General features: G+C 32.4%; 2 protein-coding genes across 2 annotated transcripts; one reads left to right on the forward strand and one right to left on the reverse strand.

The window, feature by feature from the left end:
- Window positions 1–713: 713 nt before the first annotated feature.
- On the reverse strand, window positions 714–6,815 carry LOC140990901 (uncharacterized). Its single transcript, XM_073460748.1, has 7 exons — window positions 5,892–6,815; window positions 3,000–3,038; window positions 2,826–2,896; window positions 1,562–1,626; window positions 1,367–1,456; window positions 1,195–1,287; window positions 714–1,116 (listed from the first exon to the last, which is right to left on the reverse strand). The coding sequence occupies exons 1-7, from the start codon at window positions 6,506–6,508 to the stop codon at window positions 715–717; spliced, it is 1,377 nt and encodes a 458-aa protein (XP_073316849.1). The 5' UTR covers window positions 6,509–6,815; the 3' UTR covers window position 714.
- A 10,728-nt stretch (window positions 6,816–17,543) lies between these two features.
- Window positions 17,544–20,059, forward strand: LOC140991727 (uncharacterized). Its single transcript, XM_073461850.1, has 4 exons — window positions 17,544–17,899; window positions 18,306–18,451; window positions 19,526–19,644; window positions 19,753–20,059. Exons 1-4 carry the CDS (start codon window positions 17,685–17,687, stop codon window positions 19,852–19,854), a joined length of 582 nt encoding a protein of 193 aa, XP_073317951.1. The 5' UTR covers window positions 17,544–17,684; the 3' UTR covers window positions 19,855–20,059.
- Window positions 20,060–20,521: the final 462 nt, after the last annotated feature.

The raw sequence follows: 20,521 nt of genomic DNA on the forward strand, positions 1-20,521 counted from the left end.
GAATCGAGCATTTCAAGGCTCGAATTCGACACAAGTTAGTTATATTCGAGTTCAACTCGATTTAAAGTTCGAAATTTTTAAATTTTTTTGCTTTAATTCGGTTCGAATTTAAGATCGAGTTCGACTCGAAAGATCCAGACATGATCCTGAACTATTCGAATTATAGCTCGAAAATAAATACCCGAAAGAGTCAAAATTTATTTATTTAATATATGGTTATATTATATTAATAAAATATTAAGACTAACGAGCGATTCGCGAACTATCGAACAAAATAATTTGAGTTCGAGTCCGGCTCAAATTTGATAAGCTCGAATGCGAATCAAATATTTTTCGTTCGAGCTCGAAAAATATTTGATTGGCATTCGAGCTTATCAAATTTGAACCGAACTCGCTCGCGAACCGACACGGTTTGTATAAACACCCCTACATTGTATAAATCATTATGTAATCATGTGTGTTTTTCTTGTCATAATAAAAAAAACTGAAACAGAGTTTGAAAACATCAATCACAACATTCTTTGTATAACGGATCCATGAATTTTGTTGAAAAGGCTATTATTATCAAAAAATGTATCATGCCTCTGATACAATGTGCAAAGTTTTATTACATCAAGACAGCATTTGGCTGCCATCGAGGGACGCGTGGCTGAGTGGTTGAATAGCAAGTGAATCGTAACTAATTCCTCTATCCACTCTGTTGCTACATCAACCTCACAATCTAATATTCAACCATGCAATTATGTCATCCATGATTTCTTCTTTTTCGGGCTCGAAAAGTAAATCATGCAAGAACCCTTCGTAGAGCTTGATCGTTTTGTCAGTTGATGCAGCCTCGTTATATAACTTCTGAGAGGCTGTGGGATCTGTCACTGAATCTGCTGTTCCATGAAGGACCAGAAACGGCACTGTTAATCGGCTCAAGTTCTGTTGCAAGTAGGTAGTTATGCACAGAATTTCATAGCCGGTTCTTACTCTGATGGAACCAGTAAACACTAGTGGATCGGAATACTTGGCCACCAGTGCATCTGGATCCCTGGACACTGCGATACCCCTCTTGTTTGCAGCACTCAATTGATATCTTGGTAACAAGAATGAAAAAACAGGAGCCAGAACCTAAAATGGAGGAAATTATGGTCATGGATTCAGTATTTTCAATTTTAACAATTTGAAAGAGAAAAGAGAGATTGGTACCGAAAATATAGGATGGGATGGCTGAACACCTACAGCAGGTGAAGTCAATACTACACCAGATACACGTTCTCTCACCTTTGGGTCAAGTACTGCCTATTTAACATACAAAAGAATGTTGAGAAATGGGATGTAAGGTCGTGATAATGTGAATGATAATCTTATTTGATATTACCTTCAAGATTATTGCTCCACCGGTTGAGTGACCAAAGCAGAAGCAAGGAAGTGCTGGATTTTCAGTTAAAACCTTGCTAAGGAACATTTTCTACACAGAATATACGAGAGGTGCTTTAAATATTTTGTGCTATCCAGTCATTCTAAAAAAAGTACGTGTTCTGTATCATGTACACCAATATGGGAGGACACTCACCATATCGTTTACGGCATAATCAAGAGAATGCACGTATGCATGCAGTCCATCACTCCCACCATGTCCTGCAACAAGGCAAAAGATCAATGAGGAAACGATCTTTTGTGAAGTAAACATATCATAGAAAGCAGAACCGTGACAGGCAAAGGTTTCAATACGATGTTTGGCCATCAGAAAATCCCTCAAAATAGCAACTGTATTTAACTTAAATAAATGCCAAAGAATATTAGTATGTTGTCATAATAATTAGATTTAGACAGAACACCGGAATCTGCTCCCACGTCATAAAAAGAGGTCCTTTTTGCTGAAAAATTCACGTTTATATGACTAATGCCTAATGGACATCGATACAAGAACTTGACAAAAATCTCAAGACAAGGAATAAAGCTCCACTTTCAAAGCGCCTAGTTTTTGAGGATGCTCGAAAGATTATATAAATTTTGTTCAGATATACGGTATCTGCTTCCTTTTATGATTAACTGGTTCTTTTACACAATCAGATTTTCGGAAGCATGCCTCCTCCTCGACCATACATTACATGCAAGGTACACAATCTTGTAATGACATGAATGATAATGATAAGCTTACTCATAAAGGAGGGCTTCATATTACTTTTATGCACCAATGGCATCCAGATTGATATTTATTAATGCCCTGCAACATCCAAATATACATGCGTAGTTGAAGATTGAATCTCTACATTCTAGACTGCAGAATAGCATTCAGAATTGGTTGTTTTCTGATGATCATCAGATAGAGGAACAAAGCAGAAAGTTTTGCTCTCTTACATGCCGCAGAGAGTGTCTGCTGGTGTATACTGCTCTTTTCTCAGAAATTTGATCTCTCTTTTATCTTTTCCAAGAGGGAAAAATCATCACTCATGTTTTGGATTCCTTAAACCAGTAAACATGCTTACTTGTGCGACTCAGAGCACTACCATGGAACTTTTCTCAGAAAGAAAATAACTGTCATATGTTCTAGGGACATTACTAGCAAGTAGCAAGTGATATTCTCAAAATATGTCAAGATAAATACCGTCATAAATTACAGCTAAAATTTTGGACAAATTCGGCAAATTAAAAGTAATAGCTGTCATTATCATTTTTCCTTCTTTAATATGCATGAAACACCAAAATATATGATTATGCAAGAACACATCATCACTTGAATGACCAAGGTTCACTACTTATAGTTTCATATTGCATACTGTAACAACTGTTTCTGAAAACGAAACATCCGAAAATTAGAGTGGTTTGTCACTCACCAATCCAATCCATTCCATAAACCTTGAAGCCATTTGCATTCAGTTTCTTTGCAAAATCACTATATCTGCCACTGTTAGACAAACACACGCGATAAAAGAGCTTTCGAAGATGAAGAAAATGAAACAAAATAGCATCCGACACAGAAAATGTACAATGCATATACAGTAGCATACCTGTGTTCGTTCAAGCCATGCAAAAGGACAACCAATCCCCTAAGCATCAGAAACAAATAATTAGCTTTTGAAGGCAGTCATGCTTCAGAAAAATGACGTCAAACTAAATCAGGTAACAAAAAAATTGAGCATAACATGGATTGATATCCTTGTTTCAGCTGAGATGATGTAAAAACCCCTCAGTAGGAGAGCCAGTCAAAGTACATTGGCTTAGTTTCCAGAATTAATAGCAAGATTTGTCTCATCATGAAGACCAGAAAGGCATCTCACATGTCTTTTCTTTTGCTTCATTTATGGTCTAGTCTCAACAAATAGAGCATGATCTAAATTCTCCATAAAAAAAAAATTCATTTGGAATTTCAGTCAAAATACTGAATATCCTGCTGACGGCAGTAAAGAAGACTATCTATACACAATCCAAATCAAAATAATCGTGCTATAGCCTTCAATTCTCATTGTGATTCTTGTAATTTGGTGATTGATCTATAACTGAACTACGAAAACAATGATGTAACCAAGAAATTATATGACGGAGATATACGATTTTACAATCACTTTTGTTTGGATCAGTTCTTTAGTTTTGACAAGTTGGATTAGAAGAAAAAATAATCAAGTTCCTTTCTTGTCTAAATTTTTATCTGCTTGATATATTTATCCAGACTACGGGACCACATCTCACGAAGATTTTGAAATTTAATGCTGTAAAACACATCAAGTTGATAGAAACTATCACGAGGATGATGATGAGATAGCAGGTTTGGCCAAAGCTAAGACTTGTTATTAATCAATTAAATATAACATAACTTGTTCGGGTGTGTTTGGTAGATGTGATTAAATAAAGATAGATGAATAATCACATACTTATCTAATATTTGGTTAAACTTTTAATATATATTAATAATCATTTTGACCCGGTTTAAGACCTAATTTTATGATTAATTATTTCATTATTAATCTAACAAATTAAGTGATATAAGTTATCAACACACCACAAATTACATTTTTATTCTCTTATCTCTTATGAAAATAAATATTTATTAAATTCAAATTTATTGTGTTTAATGATTACCATAATATTTTCAAATATATTTCTAATAAATATATTTAAATTAATTTTAATAAACATAAATTATAATTATAAATATTTAATTATCTATCAAATTATTTTAAGAATAATTATAATTATTTTAAGAAAAAACAATAATATTGTAATTATTACTAAAACTTTATTTAACATTAAAATTAATATTCAAAATATTACTACTATTTTAATTATTAATTATAAATATTTAATTATCTATCAAATTATTTTAAGAATATATATAATTATTTTAAGAAAAAACAATAATATTGTAATTATTACTAAAACTTTATTTAACATTAACATTCAAAATATTATTACTATTTTAATTATTAAAGTAAATACATATTTACAAATTTATTTCTAATAAATATATTTAAATTAATTTTAATAAATGTAAATTATAATTATAAATATTTAATTATCTATCCAATTATTTTAAGAATATATATTTAATTAACACTTGGGGCATTTTGGTCATTAAATAAAATTTACAAAATTAATCCATCATTTTAAATCATACCAAACACCATGTTATTTATTCCACCATACTATTAATCCATATATCTCATTTTTTAATCATTCTAATTATTAATCATTTACTTATCCTATCACACGTACCAAACAGAGCCTTAAGGTAACAAAGATTGCATCAAGAAGATGTTGGACAAAAATATAGCATATATTTCTATTTATTACGAAAGTCGCACATACTATTCATTAACTCTAGCTCTTAATTCATTTTTCTACACACACTCACACTACAAAAAATAGGAGTTGAAAAACCGTCGCTAAATTTTGCGCGGTTTTGTTTAAACCGTCGCCGTTTAAATAAAACCGTCGCTAATTAATGACTATAATAGTAGTCATGTACTACTACCGGTAATAAGCCATAGGTTGGTCTAATATGGACGCTCATGTTGGGTCAGCCTACTATCCATGGTCGTTACAATAATCATAGCATAAGATAAGATTGGCCTTCCTCCAAAATACGAGTGTGACACCCATTTTTTGCAGACTTCAAGAGCTACGGCCCATGTGGCTGATTTAGTCGTGGTGGAGCATCTCTCCCATCCCTCACTACGGCAACAGTAGCTTTCCCAAAAATCTAAAATAATTGTACTAATTTCCTATCTTCCTACCCAACTACCCTACCACAGAACCCAAGAAGAAAGAGTTACCATCACGAGAAGCCACTTGGGTTTTTGAAACTCTTGGAAAGCGGTCCAATCATGAGGTATATTTATTCTTATTCCTATTTATGCTGGAATATTCCTGTCATATTTTGATGCTCTGGTTTTGTATATCTAGATATGTTCGAAATTCGAATGGAGCTAATTATCAGTAACATCAACTTTATGCATGTGGACAGAGCATATATGCTCCAGTGTAGGAATTGTCCATGTCACATTCAAAATCCTACCTTTTACAATTACAGCCGATGAAAACAAGAGGAACAGCAGAAGCGTATCAGCTGTAAAACTTCATTGGATTAAAATTAATAGTCTTCTGTGATTTCTGCTTCTTGATTTCTTATTTTCCAAAAAAAACATCAATTTCGTCGAAACTTAATGAAGAAAAAAAACCCAAAAATGTCAATCATTTGAAGAAGAAAACTACATGTGAGACAATCCATCCATCATTCACCATTTACAAAGCACCAAAATTTATAATGTTGTCAATTGCTTGTAGTCTAAGCCAAGTTTGGGACGAATATCGGTTCAATTTATGCGTAATTTCGATGAGTTTATGAACCAAAATACATTAATGTTAGCCGAGAAAATATTATGAAAACTGTGAATCTTATATACCTGACTTCAACATTAGCAGGTGTCCACGATTGTGTGAATATGGTGTCACCTCTGGATGAAACCAACAGAGAAAAATCCCTCACCCTGTCCTTAACATCCCCATCACCATTATCCTCCACCACCCTCTTAATGGCCAAAGTCCGCCGCGCTGCCACCTCCTTGTCAACCGCCGCGGAGGTGTTCTTCCTTGGCACCATCGCCGCGGGCACCCTCACCACCTTCCCCTGAGGCTTCTCCTCCTTTCCTCCGCCGCCGCTGCCACCTTTCTCCGCCGACCTCCTCCCCCGAAATGGCAGCAGAAAAATCAGAAGAAAAGCGTTGATCAGCAGCAGCCACAGGCTTTTCAACAAGCGCAAGGACAACAAAGCATTTAGCCTTCCGCTAGCCCCCGACGTCAGCATGACGGTGCTCGCCGCATCGCTTGCGTTCTCCACCATTGCTGACGACTTGAACGCCAATGAAAGATTCAACCTTGACGAAATCCGATATAGATACACCTCTAAAGGCCAGTTTTTGTACAACTCCGATCTGGGTTTTGAGGTTGTATTAATTCTTGCTTGCAAATGAAGCCGATTTACGCAAAAAAAATTTGACCCCGGAAATGCAAAGCAAATCATGAACAAGAAAATGGGAAAAATTAACAGGCTGAAACTGATAAAGATTTCTCTCTTTCTTTTTCCCAGTCTTAAGACTAAAAATCGTGAAAAATCAAGCGACGTGCAAATCAGGAAAAGTCAGCATCGAAATCCGCCATTTCTGGAGTACCAATAGATAACACGATTTTACTGATTTAGGCAACTGAAATTAGTCAAATAAGTAAAAATGCATTCCCAAGAATTCTCTCCACCCATGTATAAAATTAGAAAATTTTGAATTTTTCCTTCTTTTTTCGTTCTCCCTTATAAGAGGAAAATTTGAACTGAAATTGAGTTCCAATCTCTAAAGAGAGAGAGCTCAGTATAAATAGAGTCGCACGCTGGCGGTCGATGGACTGCCACGTGTCGTTTGCAGTTCGATTCCTGATTTGCGGCGGTTCGGATACTATATTTTATATTACATTGTTTTTTATAATTATTTTATTTTGTTTGGTCCGATGTTTGGACACGTGGTATTGGTGACTGAGGTTTCGATTTGTGACGTGTTTGGAAGTTGCTGGATAATTGGATATACAGAAAAACTGCCCTTTGGGTTTGATATTTACTAAATTAGTACGATGGAAACAATTGATTCCAAATTATTATATTAAAAATATTTTAGTAGTAACTTAAAAATATTTTAATCTGTTGAATTTGATTTATATATATTTTTTGAAATTTTTTTGAGTTAATTTCGAATATGTTGGAATATACTCTATCTTAAATCAATCTAGCTAGTTTTAGTTTGCCAAATATAATATTTTTAAAAAGCAAATAATTTGATATATCTTATATTGATACAATTTTTTTACTGGGACGGTGAATTTGTTACAGTTGGTTTTCGAATTCGAAATCTCATTTTAAATTTGAGACATTGATATCAAAGAGTTGCAACGATCAATTATATTGATGCAACTATAAGTATAATAATATAATACATATGGCCATGTTGAACTAATAATTAGAAATATATAGTTATTCATGTTATTAAAAGTATTAGGGTTTTTTTTAGCGAAGTGACATCAAGTGTCCCGAAAATGAAACAGATCTCGAGTTCGATCGAAGACCGATAAAACCCCAACTCAATTATANNATATATAAACACACACTATATTATTAAGTGTGAGTTGGTTAAAAAAACTGCTTTTGGAGGACACCAAAATTTCTTCTTTTTTTACCCTCCTCTTCAACACCACATATAAATTATAATAATTCCAACCACGTCAATCCTACGTCTAAAATCTTCCCAAAAAATGAAAGCCCTAATCGTACCAATACATTTGAAAACTTCTTAGTTTAGAAAAAACCTTCCGGTTAGTATTTTAACGCAAATAACCTTTATTTTTTCTACCATAATATTATTATATTTTTTTATTGAAATTAAGTTTAATAGAGAAATAGATTTTTTGTCATACACAACAATGTGTACGAACACACTAATTAATATTCATATCAAATTATAAATGTCAAATATTCATTTTATAAACTGATTAAACAATATTTCAAATATCTAATATTATGTTACACGCAACGCGTGTGTCCCAGCTGCTAGTGTGTATATATATATATATGTGTGTGTGTGTGTGTGTGTGTGTGTGTATTGTTATTAACATCTTATTTATTTAACTAGTATTTGGGACGTGTTTGGAATTTGCTGGACAATTGGATAAGAATAAAACTGCCGTTTGGATTTGATATTTACTAAATTAGTACGATGAAAACAATTGATTCTAAATTGTAAATAAATTATTTTAGTATTAACTTATTAAAAATTAAATTATTGATTTTGAGTTGATTTCGGATTTGTTGGAATATTCTATCTTAAAGTCATCTATTAATAGTTATTCTTTCCAAATATAATATATTTAAAAAGCAATTAATTTGATATATACTGAATAATATGATCGATCTTACATTGATGCATGAAGTAAAATAATGTAGTAAATATGACCATGTTGCACTATATTAATAATAATAATAATAATAATAATTAAAAATATTTAATTAATTGACAACACTCACCTTCTATAATGTATTTTTTTTTTTTTTTTTAGAAAAGATGAAGAATGCTTTAGTATACGAGTTTAAAAGTAAAAAAGTTTTCCGAAATAGAACTTTGTAATATTCAACAATTAGATTTTGATCTTTTTAATGAAATGTTCTATATGATTTTTTAAAAAAATTAAATTATAATATTAAAAAAATATTCAAATTATCAATAAGGTAAAAGAAAATTAATTGAACAAGAATTATATAAGCGTCAATTTGATTAGCTAGATAAGAGATGAATTAATAACTAATCAATGATAATCCTCCGTTTTGTTGGAATATTGTATGTTTTGAGTTATCCTATTGGCCCTCATTTGGGCCCGTACTCTGGAGGTGTAATTCTTTGTGCATGTTTATGATTAGAATAGTTTATTATCATTATATCATCACGTAATTGTTTATAGTTTTTCAACAACTCGTTATTTTTTGAGATAAAATGTGAAATTAAGGTTGAAAGGAAAAAAATGATAAATTAATTACAAAAGAAAATGGGTTTTCAAAATACTAAAAATAGAGATTTTTTAAGAATAAAAAAATAAATATTTTACTTGACAATATATAGTAAAATGTACACATTTTTTAAAAGGTTTAATAATAAAACAGTTAGAAAAAATAATAACATATTAAGAATTAAAATAATACTAATAAAAATAATATATACATGATAAGAATAGTAATAAATAATAATAATTTGATAACTAATAATTATAATACAAATATAAATAATTGTAATACAAATATAAATAATTGTATAAATATAAAAAAAATTACAATACTAATAAGTAATAAGGAATTTTTTGCTAATATTAATATTAATATCATTAGTCTTATTGCTTATTTTATCAAATTATTATTGCTATTATTTTATAGTATTTTTTTGTCAAATTGTTATTTTTCTTATTTAAAGTTTATTTTTTATTACATATTTTTAATTAATTAATTATAATACATTTATCATTCTTATTACTATTAACTTAACTATCATTATTCTCATTCATATTATTTTCTTATTAATTTATTTCTTATTATTTAGTATTAGTATATATTATTATTTTACAAGAATTAATTTATTTCTTATTATTTAATATTTTATACTGTTATATATTTCAGATGAGCTTATTAGTATTATTTTAAAATATTTTATTTCATATCATTAAACAATTATTTGTCTTAGATTATTCTTATTTCTATTTCTAATAATATTTTGAATTTATCAATTTAATTTATCTACTTATATTATTTTATTAAGTATATATATTTGTAAATATTTAATTATTATCCAATTAATGTAAAAATATGTTATTAATTTGGTCTTTATAAGGCTTTAGTGATTGTAGGGGTATTTTGGTAATGGTAATATAACACACAAAATTAATCTTCATCCTACATTATTTATCATCAACTTTATTTTTCTTTATCACTTTGATTATACATCTCACTTATCAAATCACATGAATCAAACGAAGTCTTATTACTACTATTGCTGCTTAATTACTAAATGATTGGAATTCAGGGATTCCGAGTTGGTTAGAAGATGAATTTCTAGTTGAAAGATAATCCATGTGATGTTCAAGCTTCGATAACGAGATTCTTGCTTTTATTTTAAACTTGGTTTTCGTGGTTTTTGTTATTCGTTTAATTTGTGTTCTTTGATGCCTTCTCGAGTATCATTTCACGCTTCACCAGATCCAACATTTTTCCTATAAATAGCTATACATTTGCGTTCATTCAATCTAAGACAAGCAATAAAGAAGCAATTGAGTGTTGTATAGCCTAGTTATTTAGATACATTTTAGTTTGCGTTGTGGTTATGTCTTTTATCCGAAATTATACTTGAAGGGAAAAGAATCAACGCTTTCGTCGTACGAAAAGTTATTTAATTTTACTATTTTTTCCAACAAAAACTTGTGTAAGAAGATTTTACCTCCCAATCGTTACTTACGGCAAGTTAACCATCAACATTATCGATTCCGTAAAAGATTCAATTCATTCATGGATATAATATGTATATATGCATGCATGCATGTCTGAAAATTCTAGTCATTTGATTCATTGCATAAAATGGGCCAATACTTGAAGATCATATGTTGTTTGTGGCTGAGTTTAGTGACAAGTTTGACTGAATTTTCAATAATGCAACACTTGACAAGGAAAAGTAAGAGAAATGGCGATTCGATTCAGTTTTTTGGTGGTCGGAGATTGGGGAAGAGGAGGCCTATTCAACCAATCTATAGTATTTACACCCGATCACCATTTCTACGACGAAGAACTGATGTCTGAGGATGATCCCTTCTTCAAAAGATCCTTTACTAACATTTAATTCACAAAGGCAAAAGCAATGGTACACCGGTAAAACCTCGTACTCAAAACCTCAGTCATCACAAGACTAGTTCATTATCAGCTCCGAAATATCGGTTCCATGTAGTTTCAAATCTTACTATTACACGATTTTAGTTTGGCACGTGGTATATGATGAACGTATACTTGAATATAATAGGTGAAATACAAGTTTAATAACATGTATACTTACGAAAAAGTGTTAGGAAACCACGACTATCTGCGCAATATAAGGGAAGCTTAGGAAATTCGACAAAAGATGGAATTGCTAGAGAAAATGACATTCGTCATGGAATGCACGACAACATCACACACTTCTGTTATGATGGGAAAAAGGATTAATCATGTCTGTGAAGATTACATATGAAAAGGTAAAAGTTTTATTTTACGATGTTTCCGGGAATCCTATGTATCTCACCTAAACCTCAGGCCGCAACCAAAAACAAACCACAGCAAACGCACAGATATATGAAACTATTTACCTCTTATGTAAGCAATATATTACGTGGTATGTTGTGGTTTAGTTGCTATTATATGTACATAATCGATATGTTGCATTTGTTTTTATATTGTAAACAAAAATCTAAACCTCGTATAAAATGTTAGATTATTTTATGTGTAGATAGACCGCTAATTACTATGTTAAATTTCTAACATAAAACACATGAAATAAATGGATGATGTGATGAACTATGTTATCTTGAACTGTAAACATTGAAAAAAAGAAAGTGGAATTGAACGTCTTTTTCTTTTATTTTGAAAGAAAACTGAATGTATTTGTCAAGAAACAGGAAGAAAAGGGTGTTGGCATTACATGTATTCGACTCTTTAATTTCCACGAGCATTTATTGCACATTAAAACGAGCAAACAGTAGGATTTCTCAACATCCAAGCAAATTCAATGTCAAACCTCTAAATATTATAGCACAATGATGAAAACACACAGATATTTTAATTCTGTGCTGCTATTCTTGATTGTTTGTCTTCGTACCAGCAAAGGCAATGAGGTGGCACTTCAACAAATTCAACACCCTATCAAAGGTAACAGACCCATAAAGTTTTTGGTGGTGGGGGAGACTCGGGCAGAAAAGGAGCTTTTAATCAATCTGAAATTGCAAATTAGGTAAAAGTTGAATTCTATCAAAATTACATTTTTGGTCATATATATTTATCTCTTTACGATTTTGATCATATGTGTTATCTTTGTTATTTTGCAATTTTAGTCATTTTCCGAAGTGGCAGCGATGTGATGTTGATGTGGTTCTGACATGACGATGACATGTGCACTGTCATATAAGTACTCCTAATGAAAAAATGACTAAAATGACCAAAAATGAAAGATAGATGACTAATACTGAAATTTAACAACACAAAAGACCAAAATTGCACGTGGGAAAATCGCTTAACTTCGAGAATTAATATCCATGTCGTAACATCCCGTAAGAAAATAACTAATACTACTTTAAAATTTAGGAAAAATAAAAATTTTTCTTAGTTAAATAGTAAACCCTCGCCTTCTGAATTTAAATAAAATGATCGACTAAATTTTTTAAAATAATCCAAGTACAAAATATTACCATGGCATAAAAAAAATATCTTTCATCACTACTGTAAAAGCGTTGTCCAAAACGAGAATTTGAAAATACTTATTTGTCAACAAAATTTTGAATAAATAAAAATCAGAGTAAAAAGTTTAACGTGCATAAAATCATTTCATAACAATAGCAGTCCTCGGGTTTGCACTGCACACAGTCGGAGCAAGCTCACTGGTCAGCACGTCCTGTCTCTTCAAAAGCATCAACATCTGCATCGATCAAGTCTAGTGAGTCTAAAGACTCAACACGCATAAATCATGAGTAGCAAATAGTACTTAATAAAATCACATGCATTTGAAAGTAACATGTACGAAATAACAGCTGAACATACACAAACATAAACGTGTCATAACTGCATAAACATTTTCATAAACGTGCTTCAATCATAACATACATAATCATACTTAATTTTGCGTAGAAATATGTTCAAAGCAAGTGACCCGATCATGTTTTACCGCTTTCCAATCCCATAATCATAAATCCCCAGTCATGCTTTACCGAGTGGCCACAAGACAAATCACATACCTCCAAAATAAAATATTTTTGCATGTCGATCATACTTAAAAAAAGTCGAGGGCTTCGTTGGAACAATATGGACATGTTGCCTCAACCACAACAGCAAAGATCCATGAGATTCCAATGAATCCTGCAACCAAAACTTGAGAAAACGTGAAGAACATGCATAAATTTTCACAGCTTAAGCGATTTTACGATAAAAATCTTATCTCTAAGATTTATTATCAGAAAATTATGAATTTACTATAAAATCAAAGATAACACAGAGTTCTACAAATCATATGTTGAAAACATTTCCATAAAACCAACCTATAAGTCGCACAATTCGAAATAACAGAAGGTGATGGGTTTTGTGACATAGAAATTTCACAGCTTGTGCGGTTTTACGATAAAAATCATATCTCCCTCCTTTCTTCTCAAACAATAACGAATTTGCTATCGAATTGAAGATAACACAGAGTGCTACAAATAATATGTTGAAAACATTTCCAGAAAACCAATCTATAAGTCGCAGAATTCAAAATAATAGAGGTGACGGGTTTTGTGACACAGAAATTTCACAGCTTGTGCGGTTTTACGATAAAAATCATATCTCCCTCGTTTATTCTTAGACATTTATGAATTTGCTATCAAATCGAAGATAACACAAAGTTCTACAAATCATATGTTGAAAACATTTTCAGAAAACCAATCTATAAGTAGCAGAATTCGAAATAACAGAAGGTGATGGGTTTTGTGACACAGAAATTTTCAGAAATCATTTAAATCATAACCCATCAAACTTTGCACATGACGAACAAATTTTCATGCACAATATACATCAAAATACATAATATGACGAGATTGATGCGTAAAAAAAGTTTATACATACTTTTGCGTCTAAACGCTCGAATAAACGAATACCGACACGAGGATACATGGAGGATGAACGGAGGACGATTCCTTGACTTTTTATTGGCAAAAACTCACCAAAATCTCCAAAATATTGTTAGGTTGAGATCTCAAGAGACTGCTGCTCAAGGGAGGCACACGTTATTTAGTGTGTATAAAAGTGTTAGTGTGTGTGTGTAAGTGTGCGTGAGTTTTTTTTTTTCCTTTCTTTTTTTACTTTTAATCAACTTAGTTAAATGGCTAAACTACTAATTAGGCTAAATAATTAAGCCCACAAAATTTTAAAAATAATAAACCATAAGTTAAAGAATTAACTCCTAATTTTCCAAAATTGCAAATAAAATGCTTAAAATATTTTAATTCATTTAATAAATTAAATTTGACCTTTAAATGCTATATTTCATAAATAATTAAAAATAAATAATTTCTAACTTAAAATAAAATATAACCTTTAATTTTATCGCCTAAATCGTCTCAGGTTTCCTATCTCCGGCCAAGCATCGAATATTCGCATGAAAAACTCAAACTCAAGAAATGCATTTAAATCTCATAAAAATAAACATATAAATTGTTGCAACTTTTCAAGTTCGCAATCTTTATTTTGATGCTAATAAAAATTATTATTTTGTTTCTAATAATCTATCTTAGTGCGCAGACAGCTAAAACCGAATTAATCAGTTTACGAAACCAACTGAAGCCATCGGAGATGCCAACTGATTGCCGAGACTAAATCAGTCTAACTGGTTCTTCAAACAAGCAGTTCAGTTGATTGTCCAAACTGATAGGTAATTCAGCAGGAAGATCTCAAAAGCCTGGCCAGCCTATGATGTGTCCAACTGATGAAGAACCCAACTAACCAGTTCAACTGAAGGAGTGAAATCAGTTCAAATGACGAGTCAACTGATTTTACTAGCCCAACTGAAGATCAGTCCAGCTGACCAGTTCAAAGCATCAGTCAGAATCTTTCAGTTGCAGATCAAGACAAGCTTACAGTAAATGGATTCCAGCTGTGCGAAAAGGTACAAAGCCATTGTCCAGTCAAAGGATAATAATGGACATTGCATCAGAGCATTAACGACAAAACGCTCCAGAAGGGCAGTCAAAAGTCGAAGCACAAAGTCCAAAGAGCCGATTCAAATGCAACGGATACAATATTTGAGTCTCACTGTACGATCAGCTTTTCCCGTCTATTTAAAGAGAAGATCAGTGAAGACTCAAATGGGAGACATACGAGAGTGAAAAGAGTTGAGAAGAGAAAACAGTAAAAGGGCACGCTCAGTTGTATATCAGCTTTCAGAAGCACTTAAGGTCCAGTGGGAATTCTTGATCGTTGTATCAGCTTAGTTTAGAAGCCATTTTCCCTCAGCGTGTGAGAACATTCTCGTTCAGTTCTCACACACACACTCACTCTCAAATCCACTCAAAAACCGTCTTGCACAAAGACAATAAACTTGTGTATGTAGTCTTTGACATATAGACATTAAAGAAGTGTTGGCTGGAAGGTGCTGCCTTCAGTCGTAGCTAGGAGTTCAGTTTAGGCAGTGGCATAAGTACTAGCTGAGTGGGTTTGTACAAAGTGTTGTATAAATCAAAGTCTTCTAGTGGAACCTATCAGTGGTGGTAGAAGGGGTGACGTAAAAGTAGTTGAAATCTCTGAACATCCATAAACATATCTTGTGTATTTAACTGATTAACTACGGTTTTAAAATTGTTTCGATCAGTTAGCGCACTCGTCAGTTCAGTTGTCACCATAACTGAACTGAAGAATGCAAAAACTAATATGTCTTTCATCGGTTATTCAGTTTACATAAGTTAAAATGTTTTCTAATAACAGTCTTCTTCATGAAGGATTACTTCGAGTTTCTTCCGCTTAGTTTTAAACCAAACTCGATTTAATTCATCGGTGTTAATATTCTTAGAACACGAGCTATTGCAGCTCATTGAAGAATATAGTGTTCGAAGTGCCTTCGAAGGCACTAGCACACTCGATCCTTCATAAATATTTAAAATAAATTAAATATGTTGAATTCATCATTTAATTCTTTTAAATCAATTAAATTAAATTATGCATGCGATTTACGTGTTTAAGTGGTCACTGAAAACAAAGTCATCATTGATTTTCTTTCTATAAATATCAGGTTTATTTAAACATTGGGGCATTCATTTTACATATTGCCTACAACATTTATTACAAAAATCTCTATATAATCGTTAACTGATTTGAGAGTGCATGTCCAGGTTCTCGGGCAACCATCTCCAGCTCATCAACCCGACCCGGTGAAATCGCACACCAAGTTCTTACCTGATTTACTCGGATCACATCAAACACAAATAAAAAAAAAAAAAAAGTTGTTCCTGAAATCAGAAAATCTTCATTTTATTCTCTTTTTCTGTAAGAACGAACAAATAAATAATATAACGAGGAATTTTCGTGATGAATTCAAGAAAACACAGGAGGCAGAAAAAAAACATCACCTTCTCTCTACTCGTATGTTTCAGTACTTGATATATTCTCTACAATCAATAAACTGTAGCGAAATAAAATGCACTATATAAAATAACAAAAAAAAAAACACAATCGATTAACTGCAGTAGCATGTACTTTTCGGCAGTAGAGATCGGAAATGACAGAAGAAGCCTCCGAGAAGAGAAGCTTCTGAAAGCTTGATGCGATCACAGATCTAGAAGAGAAGAAGCCTCTGAAAGCTGTTGTTGCCGAAACAGATGTTCAATCGTTGAGCGATTGTAGGTCTTGTTCTTCAGAGTGGATTTCAAATAAAATAAGTGAATTTCAGATTTAGAAAAAATAAATATGAAATATGGATTTAGAAATCACAAATCCATTGAGCATCCAATCAACTATAGAAGATTTAGGCTACGAATTTCAAATCCAAATAAACCCTCCCAACAAGGCATTAGAATTTTGAAAGTATTTTAAAGTCGTCTTAGATTCTACTCCCTTCTGTGTTTTTGTATCTAATTTATGTAGTTATTGTTATAAAATAATGTGTTCAAGTAAGCTATACATGTTGCGATTGATGCGGCAACTGTTGTTTGTACATTTCGAGCTAATCTTTTGATGTTCTCCATCTATAAAAAGACAAATTAGTCATCCGACAATACAAAACCATCTAGGACAACCAAATAACATAATCAATGGGATGATGACCTAGAGTTGGTTTAATTTTACTATATTTGTGTGTATAATACTGGATTATGCTTTGGATTGCTACTTTTCTACATGATATATACTCTAGTTTTCCATCTTAATCCATATGTAAAGAACAAAAAAACAAGAGCTCAAGGATCAGCCTTTCCCATATCCTCCATGTCCTTAAAAATGTTGCATTTTCCCGTTAAACAATTCATAGACGATCTTTGGTTGAAAAACCTAAAACTGGAATAGAAATATCATTGGATTCGTGGATCCAGGTCATTTTGGGGCAAGCGGACCCATTGGATGGAGTTACTTCAATGGCTTGTACAAGTAATTTGGCCCGTTTCTTTAATGGAATGAATATTAAAATCATATAGATANAAATTAAAACAAGTGAAAAGATGAATTGGGCTTTTTTCAACAATCCTATTTGGTTTGGATCGGTATCATAGTGTGTGTGGGCTCGATCCATTTGGTCTGCTAATTCAGTTCTTCGTCGACTTCTTTCTCCCTTCGTACTTCGAATCTCAACAGACATTTCACTCCCATTTTTTTCTCAGGAAAAAATCAGAATCTTACTGAAATTTGATCGAAAAACTCTGTAATTGGGGATATGAAGCTGCGGTACGCAATGGTATGTTCGTCGAATCAGAATCGAAGCATGGAGGCACACGCGCTGCTGAAGAGGGAGGGTTTCGACGTGGCATCGTACGGCACTGGGCAGCACGTTAAGCTCCCTGGACCTTCTCTCAGAGAACCAAACGTGTACGATTTCGGGACCCCCTATAAGCACATGCTCGATGATCTTCGTCGCAAAGACCCCGAGTTGTAAGACTTCCGCGAATCACTTGCTGATTTCGTTTCGATTTTGTTTCCGTTGGTACTTTTTGTTCATCGTTTGTTTTATCTGGATATCACATTGTATTCTGCTGGTGTTGATTTTGGGTTCTTATCTGGAATTATGATATTTGGTTGGTGCCTTTTTTTATTTTTGTGTACTTGAAGTCTTGAACTTTGTGAGTGGATTGCTGTTTATTTGCCGTGGAACGAAAGTTACGATGGTAATGAGAAAACAAGGATGGAGTTGCTGTGTTTCTGGTACTATGAAGAAAAACTATAAGATAATCTCACTCAGCACCCCTTTTTTGGATTAAATTGGGTTAATACAGTCGAAGCTTCATAATGTTTTTAAATCCTGTCACCAGCTTTCTCATCGAGTTGCATAGATGGGCAGGTATCGAAGAAACGGAATACTGCCAATGCTTAAGAGGAACGTATCAGTAAAAAGTGCCCCTCAGCGATGGCAAGAAAATGCATCTGATGGTGTCTTTGATGTCGTACTTACATTTGAAGAAAAAGTTTTTGATATGGTTGTTGAAGGTTTGCTTGTCTACTGTCTTCTATAGTTAAAATTCAGCGATAAATTGCATATGGGTGTAATATTTGGATTTCATTTGTTGGAAACTTTTTATGGCTTTTTACTGGTGATTTTAGACTTACGTTGCTTCAGTATCCAAGCCATGAGAAAAAGTTGTGGTCTAGATTTTCTTTGGATTTCTTGCAAATTAGTTTTGATATTCCTTTTGGGTAAACAATGGCCCCTTGCGATATAAAATCGATTAGCTTGAAATTTTACTTTATGCAGTACGTGTTTTTTAAGTGATTTTTTAGTGCTGATATTGTGTTTGGCTGTAAAAATAGTAGCGAGAATGTGTTTTTCTTTGTTTTTAAATGATAAGTTGAAGCTCTAAAAGCTACACTTTGACTTTAGAATTGACTCTTTTTAAGCATCATTTTTTAATCTATCTTCTCTATCCAGAGATACCCGAAGTTTTGTGTCGATTTACCAGCCATTTACAGCAAAAATCACCATCAAACATTAAGCATCAACCGTGTATTATTCTGTCCAAAGTTAGTGATAGAAATGACAGTGTTAGTGAGATGAGATGAGATGAGATGGGATGGGATTGAAATATCAAGGTTGAAGTGGATCAAAACATGACAAAAAGCGTTTTAGCTCATATAATGTCATTGCTTTTAAGTATGGAGCATGGGTGAAATGTTTATAAAACTGAATAGAACTCATCAACTAGCATTGTGACTCCTGAGCTATAGGGGAATGTTCATGACCAATCACAGTTAGTTAATTAGCTCTCAGCTGATGTTATAGTAGCTTGCTATCTAATATAGTAGATGCTCTATGCTTTACATGGTGACATGGTTCATATCATGCTATAAACTATATGTATTTACTGACAGCGCTTGCATAAAAAAACCCCCTTAGTTGTATGCTTGCACTCATTTAACGGATCATTTTTTAAAATTTCATGTTTAATTTTTATGGAAAAAGGGAGTTCCCCCAATACACTAAGTTGCTCTGCATTAAAATTTCTGTTTCAAGTATTTTTCTTCCAAAATATGCTATTATAACCGCCTGTCCTTAAAACACTGCAGATCTACATAACAGAAATCATGTGCTTATGAAGCTTGTTTTAGTAATCAATCTGGAAGTAAAAGATAACCACGAGGAGGCAGCTACAGGTGGCCGCCTTGCTTTACAATTATGCCAAGAGGTACTCATACTTTTCTAGTCTGCTCGATAAAATTGCATACTTTTTCTATTTTCTAGTCTACTGAATGTTCGACTGCTTATCAGTAACACAACCATACATAATATGCAGTTTGAGATGACTGAAAATTGGGAGGATTGCGTGGACGAGATCATCATAAATTTCGAGAGGCAAAATCACAGGAAACTGCTGTACACCATCTCTTATTACTGATGCTTGCATTTGATATGTTGTCAAGTTCGATGAGGTCGAATTCGAATTTAATATATTTCGAGCCGACTCGAAAAGCTCACAAACAAGCTCAGTTTGTTTACATCCCTAATTGTAATAATAATAACAGTATTATGAAATTATTTGACGATCTTTTTCACTTGTCAATAATTTCGATTCCCTAAAAAAAAGTAGTTATTCAGCTCGATGGAATTTAATCGATGCGTGTTTTTAAATGAATTGGGAGAGCTAACATGTGAATCCAAGTGGACTGACGTTGTTCATATGTATGTCAAATAGAAAATAACAAATTGTCAATAGAAAAATTGATGATCATTTTTTTAAAAAATTAAAACAATCCATCATTTTTTTTACATTATTTAATTTATTTTCAATTTAATTGTGTTTTTACCACTGTGAAGTATCAAAAGTTCTTCAAACTGTACAAGTACAAAGCAACTCAAACACACACGTTGATCGCCTTTACAGAGACAATTTTTGCAACGAAAGCAAATATATTACTGTCTAATTAGTTGTATAAACTTACTCTATATTCCTATAATTATAGACATTTTTTTAAAAAAAAGTATCACATTTTTGTAGACTTTCATGCTCAACTATTTAATGAATTTTTACAAAATAATTTTTTTTTTTTGAAATTTTTACAAAT

The sequence above is a fragment of the Primulina huaijiensis genome, chromosome 13 (assembly GCF_012295235.1).
Source record: "Primulina huaijiensis isolate GDHJ02 chromosome 13, ASM1229523v2, whole genome shotgun sequence".
Classification (NCBI taxonomy): Eukaryota; Viridiplantae; Streptophyta; class Magnoliopsida; order Lamiales; family Gesneriaceae; genus Primulina; species Primulina huaijiensis.

Excerpts from the sequence above, each read along its gene's own strand:
- LOC140990901 (XM_073460748.1), bottom strand. The coding sequence starts at position 6,508 with ATGATTTGCTTTGCATTTCCGGGGTCAAATTTTTTTTGCGTAAATCGG. Across the intron at positions 1,457-1,561 it reads ATTATGCCGTAAACGATATG|AAAATGTTCCTTAGCAAGGT; the intron begins GTGAGTGTCCTC and ends TATTCTGTGTAG. Across the intron at positions 1,288-1,366 it reads GTGGAGCAATAATCTTGAAG|GCAGTACTTGACCCAAAGGT; the intron begins GTAATATCAAAT and ends TATGTTAAATAG.
- LOC140991727 (XM_073461850.1), top strand. The coding sequence starts at position 17,685 with ATGAAGCTGCGGTACGCAATGGTATGTTCGTCGAATCAGAATCGAAGC. Across the intron at positions 17,900-18,305 it reads CGTCGCAAAGACCCCGAGTT|GTATCGAAGAAACGGAATAC; the intron begins GTAAGACTTCCG and ends ATAGATGGGCAG. Across the intron at positions 19,645-19,752 it reads CTTTACAATTATGCCAAGAG|TTTGAGATGACTGAAAATTG; the intron begins GTACTCATACTT and ends CATAATATGCAG.